General features: G+C 40.4%; 2 protein-coding genes across 2 annotated transcripts; one reads left to right on the forward strand and one right to left on the reverse strand.

Moving 5' to 3' along the window:
* Positions 1-529: 529 nt before the first annotated feature.
* On the forward strand, positions 530-4,460 carry LOC138624315 (PRA1 family protein 3-like). The gene is made up of 3 exons (XM_069704390.1): positions 530-777; positions 1,723-1,940; positions 3,060-4,460. The coding sequence occupies exons 1-3, from the start codon at positions 596-598 to the stop codon at positions 3,233-3,235; spliced, it is 576 nt and encodes a 191-aa protein (XP_069560491.1). The 5' UTR covers positions 530-595; the 3' UTR covers positions 3,236-4,460.
* Positions 4,461-4,660: 200 nt separating this feature from the next.
* lmod3 (leiomodin 3 (fetal)) lies at positions 4,661-8,741 on the reverse strand. The gene is made up of 3 exons (XM_069704389.1): positions 8,049-8,741; positions 6,295-7,893; positions 4,661-5,318 (listed from the first exon to the last, which is right to left on the reverse strand). The coding sequence occupies exons 1-3, from the start codon at positions 8,334-8,336 to the stop codon at positions 5,271-5,273; spliced, it is 1,935 nt and encodes a 644-aa protein (XP_069560490.1). The 5' UTR covers positions 8,337-8,741; the 3' UTR covers positions 4,661-5,270.
* Between the last annotated feature and the right edge of the window lie 458 nt (positions 8,742-9,199).

Raw genomic sequence — 9,199 nt, forward strand, 5'->3', positions numbered from 1 at the left:
GGGGGGGGGGGGGTGAATCTTTTATTTTATTTTTTTTATTTTTTTTTTTGCAGATTCTACATTTTCTAACCTATATTTAATTTTAATAACACTTTTTTTTTAGCTCATTATTTCTTCATATCTATGACGTGCTGTTTTTTGTTTTTTTTTATTTCATAATTGAGGTAAACAATTTTACCCTGGAAATATATTATTTGCCACGCCGTATCCGCTGTTTGAACTAATGCCAAGGTTTCTGAATTCAAACTCATCTTTAAGGTTTTAATGAATAAATTTTTTTATTATTATTATTATTATTATTATTTTTTTAAAGTCTTCTATCCTCAAAATAGATGAACAAAACACACGAAGTGAGCTGCGGCGCATTTAACAGCGCAATTTGAAAACCGCAAACACCTCCCCAGAAGAACCCGACTCTCGTTCGTGATCTCGCGAGAGCACGTCGTCTTCACGTTTTGACAGCCCTCCTCCCGAGGTTCAGACGACGGCGATCAGCTGACCTGTCCCAAAAAAAAAAAAAAAAAAAAAAAAAATATGACGCAGCGTGTGCGGGTAAGTTTGTGTTTGTGTGCCGTTTAAACTACACGCCGAGGACATGGCAGCCAAGATGGAGCTCGCACCACTCCGACCGTGGGACGACTTCTTCCCCGGAATGGACCGATTTGGGAAACCGGAGTTTGGAGATTTGGCGAAGTGGAACAACAGGGTGATCAGTAACCTGCTGTACTACCAGACCAATTATTTCGCCACGGCCGTGGTAGTTTTCATCATCGTAGGGTGAGTCCCGGCAAGCAAGGCTGGCGTCCGTGGCTCTGTGTTCAGTTCGCCTGCATTACCTTTCACCCACACCCGTCGTGACCGCGCAGGTTATTTTCCCGCAACAGCTCGGGCGTTTGTTGTGTCAAGCGTTTTAAAGGCCCACTTCATCCTTTCTATTCTCGTACAACTACGAGCATTTCAGTAGCAGTGACGTTAACTCGCTGGCTTGAATTGTGTGCAAGTGCTCCAACTTGTAAACAATCTTAACATCCACTAAAATATATATATATAATGTAAATAAAAATAAATACATAAACGTCACGATGAGTGTTTATGAACATCAGTGATGCTCCAGCGTCTAAAATCACTGCTGGTTGCTGTGTACAAGCTGCTTTTGATCCTCTGCTTTAAGTAGAGGATGATGTAGTGGAAATATTGATTGTAGGCCTTTGCTGCAGGCTTTTTTTTTTTTTTTTACCCTCTAATGGTTTCCTCCAAACCGGCCAGGATGTCGGCTGTTGCTGCCACCGCCACCAGCAGGTTGTGCTATTTGTTTAAACCCTGTACCCAGTGGAATACATGCACAACATGCAGTATTTAAATCCTTCACCGAAGTAAAAGAATCAACACAGAGACGTTACTCCATTAATAAGTAAAAGCCTTTCTTGAAAAAGCTTACTTAGGTCACAATATTCAAAATAAGTAGTTACTGATATATTTATATGTCATTAGATTATTAATAGTGAAGCATCCGTGTTAAAGCAGCACGTAGCTGCTGCTTTAGTAACTAAAGCTGTCAATTTATATGGTGGAGTACAAAGCATCATATTTTCCTCCGAAATGTAGTGAAGTGGAAGTATAGAGCAGCATCCAACGGAAAGTGAAGGTACCTAAAAAATAGTACTTGATGTACTTGGTTATTTTTCCGACACCGATATGTCATTTTCATGTTTCACTGTTCAGGTTCCTGAATCCATTTGGCATGTTTCTGGGAGGCACTGTGGTGGTTCTGGTCTTCACGGGTTCAGTGTGGGCAGGAGAAAACAAGGCCACCATCAAGAACTTCAAAAGGAAGAACCCCACTCTGTTCGTCATCGGTGTCATGCTCACCAGTTACTTTCTGCTGTCACTGTGTGGCGGTGTCATGGTCTTCATCTTTGGAATCACTTTCCCTCTGCTGTGTGAGTGTCAACATACTGCACGAGCTTTTTCGCTTCACTTTAACTGAGCAAGCAGGAAATTACACAATTGTTGGCCTTATCCGAGTTTAAAGAGCTTTATGCTACCGGTGGATGCTACAGCCGCCTTACTTCTCACTACGCATTTACTTTAGTTATGTTCATTCAGTTTCTTTCAATCTCATGTTCCAGGGTTTATTTTCTGTGTTCCATTCTCAACATTCACGGATATTAAAATCTTGTATGGAATATATTGTTGAATTCTTTCCCTTATATTGCCTTGATTCTACCTGCCAGTTATTCTAATGAATAATGATAATAATTAGTAAGAATAATTATTACTATCAAATTTAATGAAAAGAGCTGTTTACAAAGTTGCTCATGGAAAACAGCAAATCAACACAATCAAAAAGTTTCTGAAGCTTCACAGCTTTTACAGTTCTCGTACAAACTTGTTCTTCCTGTCGCATGTTGTAGAGCTTTGGCTAATGCGCAATATTATACAATTAAATCTGTTAATGGTGCGGGTGATTCACGCTGAGGTGTTTCTGTGGGTGAGCAAGGCTTTCCAAACACTATCATTCTGACTCACCGTAGGGACTGGACGGCATGAACAGTGTTACTGACGTACATTTGCTCATGACACAGATTGTAAAACAAAGTCGGCATTAGAGGATGATCTATCGTGTCGACTCCTGGGTTGGCTACAGCCCTCAAAATCCGTTTAGAGTCAGGGCGTCAGCAGGGTGGTTTGGATCATTGGAGGGTTGGATCGTTAGAGCAAATGGAGCAGCTCTAACATTGTGGCAGATAAATGAGGTGGTTTGATCACATCCCGGGAGGCCCGCCCACTGCTGCCTGTGTTGACGGGTTGCTATGGGTTGTTGATTTGGACAGAACCACATTTACTGGCTGATGTCATGCATTCAGTATCTGCCCGGCATGCAAATAAGAGATATGCTGATCCTTACACCTGCTTTTGAGTTTGAGTTGCAGCAGCGTCACACTTAGTTTTATTTTCTAAAACAGTTTTTCCGATGGAAATCATTACAATTGAGACAATTGAATGTCTTGTATTATTTTCCTTTTGAAATGAATAAACTGATGATCTTCTTCCTGTAGTAATCCTGATCCATGCCTCTCTGAGACTGCGCAACAAGAAGAACATGATGGGTAACGTGATGGAAGGTGCTGGGCTGAAGAAAACCCCCATGGGCTTCATCATGGATCTCCTGGATCAACAGGAGGAGAAAATGAACAAGATCCAGGATTTCATTGAAAGCAAACTTAAGGAGTAACCACCCAGCCACGTGTGCGCCAAGAGAAGCTAGTGTCATACAGTATGGATTAACATTTCTATACCATTATCCCACATACGTTTCAGAATCTTATCCCCCTGCACATGTAAAGTTACTGATATTTGCATTCCCACTTTTTAGCCATTCGGGTTTAAGGTTTGCTCTTATTTGTGTTAGTTCACATGATCTTAAGTGTACAGATGGATAATAACTTTGTTACAAGGTTTGCACAATCACTCTCTGGACTGTATGTTGAAGGGCAATGTGCGCTAAAGTTTACCAAAGGTTTGAGCATTCCTGTACCATATCTACAGATGTCCAAAAACAAGTCGTTTTCCCTTGTTGACAGTGCGCTTTGTTTTACAATATTATTTTCCGCAAAGAAAAGTGGAATGTCTGAACAGAATATCCAATGAATTTTCCTCATTTTCTTTTCAGTTTTCTACCTCAAAACAAGCATATTTATCTTTGTTCTCACCGAGTAGACCCACATCACAATGACACATACCCAACGCGCAGTAAACTGCTCATTAAACAGCAATAACTCCAATCTTGTGACTACAGGAGCTGTATGAAAACTCACCTGACACCAGTTTGCTTCTAGTGTACATGGTTATATGGCCTAACTAATGATACTGGAGTGTGGATTTTCCTATTGCCAAAAAAAATTGTGCATATAGTTCCTGACCATACAGGCTGGCCTGAGTGTATCCCCTCTGATCACAGCTATGCAATACTGAAAAATGAATGGCAAGTGCAGCTTTATTGTTTTGATATAATGTCATGGTGTGTTCATGTTTGTTATTTCTCATCTGTATCATTTTCATAATAAAGCATGCAGAAATGTATAACATGGCTGCAGGATACAAAAAGCTTAATTATGGTAATAAGGAAACAATAAGGGTTAAATTAACATTTTAACTTTCATTTACCAGAGCTCCCTCTTCATTAGTAAATACTGGACTAAATGATGTCTGCCATCTGTAATGTTAAGTGTTCATTTTACACTCCTCATATTCCAAGCTGTCTCCTGTTCCTTTTCAGACGTGCACATTGACTGCAGTTTGTGCATGCTACCTTCACAAATGGTGATGAAGAGAGATTGTTTATGTATTATGGATGCTATATTATACAGCATATTATCTATGTTTTTACGTGCCCTTTTTCATTCTTGGTAAGTGATGAACTGGAAGTAAAACATGGCTGTCCTCTATACAAAACAAAATGAACTTGGTTGAAGTTGTTTTCTTTTTTCCAGCGAGTCTTGGAGTGAATATATACAATAGATGTGTCCACATACAATTGACTTGTTCTTGTAGCTGCATTAACTCTTTCAGAAAAAACTAAGCAATCAATTATAGGCTTTTACTGAAACTAGTTAAAAGCTTATTTGTAATACTACCAAATGATGAGCCCTTACAAGATTCTACACAGAATCATGAAGATTTTTTTTTTTTTTTTATATTTGCAGCACTCTTCTGAAGACGGTAAAATAATTGGAAATATTGAAAAAACTACTAATGCCAGCATCCCAACTGATGGCACTCAGTGCTCTTAGATTTCCATAATAAAAGAAAGAAAATGAATCCCAAGGCAAAGAATGGAAGAAGTTTTTATAGCAAAATGCAATTGTATTGAACAGTTTTGCTCAAAATAATATAATAATAATCTATAATCTAACATTAAATCAAACAGACATACTCTACTAATCAACTTTTAGCACAAAATTTAAGAAATTGTTCTGCATGTCAACATTGTGAAGTGATCCTCAATGAATAAACTACATTTTTACCATGGTGTACTCTGTATTCAAGAAATGATGAACAGGATAACACGTTTTAATGTAAATTGAATATATGGCGTTGGCAATAGCATATAGTGACATAAAACGAGTGGAACAACAACCAACCAATATTTTTCTTGTGCAATGACAGTATAGCTCAATCATAATTTGAACTGTTTATGTGGAGTGACTCATACCAAGTATGTGTAAAATAAGCATACAGTGTGGTGAAGAAACCGCTGTAGTTGAGTCTCAGAAGAGACTCGTTTCACTTGATTCCAGAACCTTAGGGAGCGGCACCTGCAGTCAGCAGCAAACAAAAAGAACAGAAAGATCACTTGACAGTTCCATAAATCATTTTCAATGGTCCTTGAACATCTTTAGGCAGTAAAGTGACAAATATTTGATGCATTCACTAATGATAGCTGCTCCCCTGTTATAAAGGCCTCGACACTGTCATCAGAAAGCTTTGAGTGATTACAAAGTCTGACTTTGCTGATCCCAACAAGACCAAACCCAAAGTGATGGTAAGGACCTGTCCATTGGCAGTCACTGGATTTGGGTGGAATTAATCAGCCAATCTGTGCCCTTTTTTTTTATTATTATTGAACACCAGCATTTGCCAATCAACTTGTTCACTTCCAGTTGTTCCAGTTAGGTGAGGAGGGAAGAGTGTGTGTGAATACTGTAAATAGTTTGCTGTCCATACATCATCTATGCATGCGTGCCTTTAGAAACATGTAAGTACAACTGTATGATGTATAGTTCTGTGCTTTAAGTGTATATTGGGGATTTCAATATGTTCTGTTTGGATTTACACTGTGTTAGCATAAGTCCACCCCCCCCACCCCCACCCCATGCTAAAGCTAATCGTAAAAGTCGTAAATCGAAAAGTTCGGTTCGTTTTATTCACATGGCACATTTAAATATAACAAAAGGTAACCAAAGTGCTGCACAACAGAATTAAAACCATCAGATAGACTTGAGATATTTAGACCATGAATGACAAAATAAGCAATACAACTTAAGTGATTGAAATTGTAATAAACAACGCTAAGCCAAAACAACACACTTTTTTTTTTAAATTTTTTTTTTTTTAATTAAAATTAATTTGGGCATAAATTTGAAATGCCAGTCTTTTTTTTTTTTTTTTTTTTTTTACATTTTTGACCTGTTACTGATAATAAACCTTGTTGAAAATAGCATCGTGGGCACCCATCCTCAACCAGTCTGAGTTATCAACCCTTCATTACAGCAATAATTGGTGGGTACTCACAGATTTGAGATAGGCCACGTTGCTCTTTTTGATCTCATCCAGGAGCTGATCGCGAGGTGTGAGATCAACCTTTGGAGGCAGTCGTCTGCGAGAGACAGGTTTCAAAGTCTTTATCACATCGGTCAGGTTGGCTTTTTCATCTGCCATCTCTCCACTGCCTGCATCCTTCACTTTGGGAGTCTTTCTCAGTTGAAAACTTGCCCTCTGTGGTCGCCTGTCATCCCTCGGGTCCAGCTCCAGAAATGGATCTCGTTTCTTGGGAGTTCTCTTCAGCTGGACGTCTCTCAACGGGTTTGTCGGTTCAGCGCTCGGTTGTTTGGAAATGCCGTTGTGTTTGTGCTGCTTCTGTGCCTCTGGCTGCGGCTCGGTCTGATGGTGCATTTGAGGGATAGTGTTTGTCTCTGACGAGGGTGGGACGAGTCCATGCTCCTTTAGGAGCTCTATGGACGGTATGTATCCCAACATCTCAAGTAAACCAGGAGGCAGATTAAGAGTGTTCTCGTACATCTGCATCAGCTCCCTCTGCTCCTTTACTTGCTGCTGCTTCTGCTCCTCCTTCCTCAGCTGCCTCTGGCGGTCAAGGTTCCTGGTTAATATGTTGGTCACCACCATCCTGGGTCCCGGCTGCTCAAAGTGGTAGCCCATTTTAAGGAGGGTGTTGTTGGCCTTGAGCAGGCGTGAGATCTCCATCTCTGCGTGGTGACCCAGCATGTGCCTTTGGTTGTGAAACCGCAGCTCGGTGAGAGTCTCGTTGAACTGGAGGCAGCGAATGATGGCGACGATGCCCTTCCCGGTGACAAAGTTGGACTCGATATTCAAAGTTGTAATGCTTCGATTCTCTCGTAACATGTTTGCCAGGTTGAAAGCAATGTTTTCATCCACACCAGTGTTAGCTATACTGAACGTTTTCACGTGTTTATTCTTCTTCAAGGCATTGACGTAGTCCAAGAGCATCTCTTTGGGAATGTTTTCTATATTGTTGAGGTTTACCTCAGTGACAGAGGGGTTGTTGTTGCGGACTTTGTCAAATGTCGACTCCAAGTTGGTCTCATTTCCAGAAGGCCTTGATGTCATTTTTATATTATTGAGTGCCAGGTTTGGGATTTTTAGCTTATTAATCTTTCTCTCTTCATTCTGTGGGGGCTTATAATTGGTTTCATTTGTCTCTGGATCCTCTTGGGGAACCAAGCTGTCTGTATTTGTAGTTTCCTCTTTTTCTTCAGTGTTTTGCTTTATGGCTGAAGTCTCAGTCTTCTCGTTTGTGTCTGATAAAGGCTGATCGTCAGCTGTAGTTTGTTCTGGTACTTTTTCTGTGTCATGTGAACACTCTGTCTTTTCATCTGTATCTTCAGGTTTGTCTTCCAGAGGTAGCTTCACTTCTTCTTCCTCGTTTTTCACATCCATCCTTTCATCCTTTTCATCGCTCTCGTCAACTTCTTCAGTTATTTCCTCAATTATCTCCTCGATAATTTCCACTCCATCTGGGCATTCTGCAGCTTCTTCCTCAATGACTTCTTCTATTACTTCATACACCTCATATTTCACATCTTCTGAGTTTTCTTCTTTTTCCTTCTTTTCAGCTTCCTCTCTCAATGTTTTCTGATGAAAAAAACATTTAGAGCATTCAGATTAAAACTGTGACATCAACTGTGATATTTTATTCTGCATCAACATGTCACTTTAACAAATTTTGTGTGTTTGTTTACTTTTGTAAATTCATCTGTCAATGAACCGTTGAGACTTTGAGCTCTTACCTCACTGGGCAGCAGAGTTGCTGGCACTCTTTCTTCCTCGAGCATACGTGTAGACTCTTTCTCCCAGTAGAGGTAATCGACCAGGGATCGGTGGTCGAACGTCCCCGTCGGAGGCTTCTCTGTCTGGTCCTTCTGTCTCTGTCCTACCGGTACGGCCTCATCTGGGGCAATAGTAACATCCATCTCACTCTGGAGCTCTTGAAGCTCCTCAGGTGAAAGCATTGCAAGAAGTTCATCTTCATCGATGTCCTCTTCATTGAGATCCTCAAGGTCTTTACTGTTAGACATATTTGTGGTCGGTAGTTTCTATCTCCTGCTGATGTCAAGAGAAAGGATCGTTTCTGTCCAATCTGTAACTCAGGACAGAGCAAACTGGGAAGCCTCTGACTTTGACTTCAGCTTGAAACGGTTTGCTCTTGCCTCATGTGGGGGTCTAAAATTAAACGCTGTGAACTGCATGGAAGATATTTAAGGTACATGCAGGGTAAAGACATGCTTACATTCTTTTTTCAGCCCCTTCTCCCAGCTGGCCTGGCTGAATCTTTTGGGATGACAGTTGCTTCAGGCAAAAGGAAATAGCAGGATTGACAGCAGCAGGTGGACCATTTTTATCAGCCTGTTTGGGGCGGGGTGGGGTGGGGGGTGATCTCAACTGCAAACAGAGCTCCTCTCAGAGGAAGACATAACCTATGAAGTGCTGCGCAACAACAAACCATGAGTCAGAGGTGGTGGTTTGTCATTTCAGATACTCACAGTTGGAGAGACATTTTTCTCTGACTTTGTTTACAGCAAAAATCAAGTTTGACAATGACACAGTTTGATACGTAGCAAAAGGGAATTTATATTCTGTGGAACCACATTTTAGAAAATATGCGCGATCACTTTCTTGCCAGTTAGATGACATATGATATGAGACTATAACCAGGGCACGTTGGCTTAGTTTAACATAAACACAGGCAACAAGAGTGAATAACTCGCCTGGCTATATACAGAAGTGACAAAGTTTGCGTACATGTATCGCTACAGTTCAGTTAATCATAGTGCATGTTGTACACTGGTTAGCCATCAAATTAAAATCACAGACAGGTGAAGCATTATATATGCTACCTGCCCAGCAATAAATCCTCACTTCATAAGGATTAAAATATTAA

This window comes from Brachyistius frenatus, unplaced genomic scaffold (assembly GCF_029030835.1).
Source record: "Brachyistius frenatus isolate BFR_SWC_R1_liver_20210118 unplaced genomic scaffold, ASM2903083v1 Contig_50, whole genome shotgun sequence".
Taxonomy (NCBI): Eukaryota; Metazoa; Chordata; class Actinopteri; family Embiotocidae; genus Brachyistius; species Brachyistius frenatus.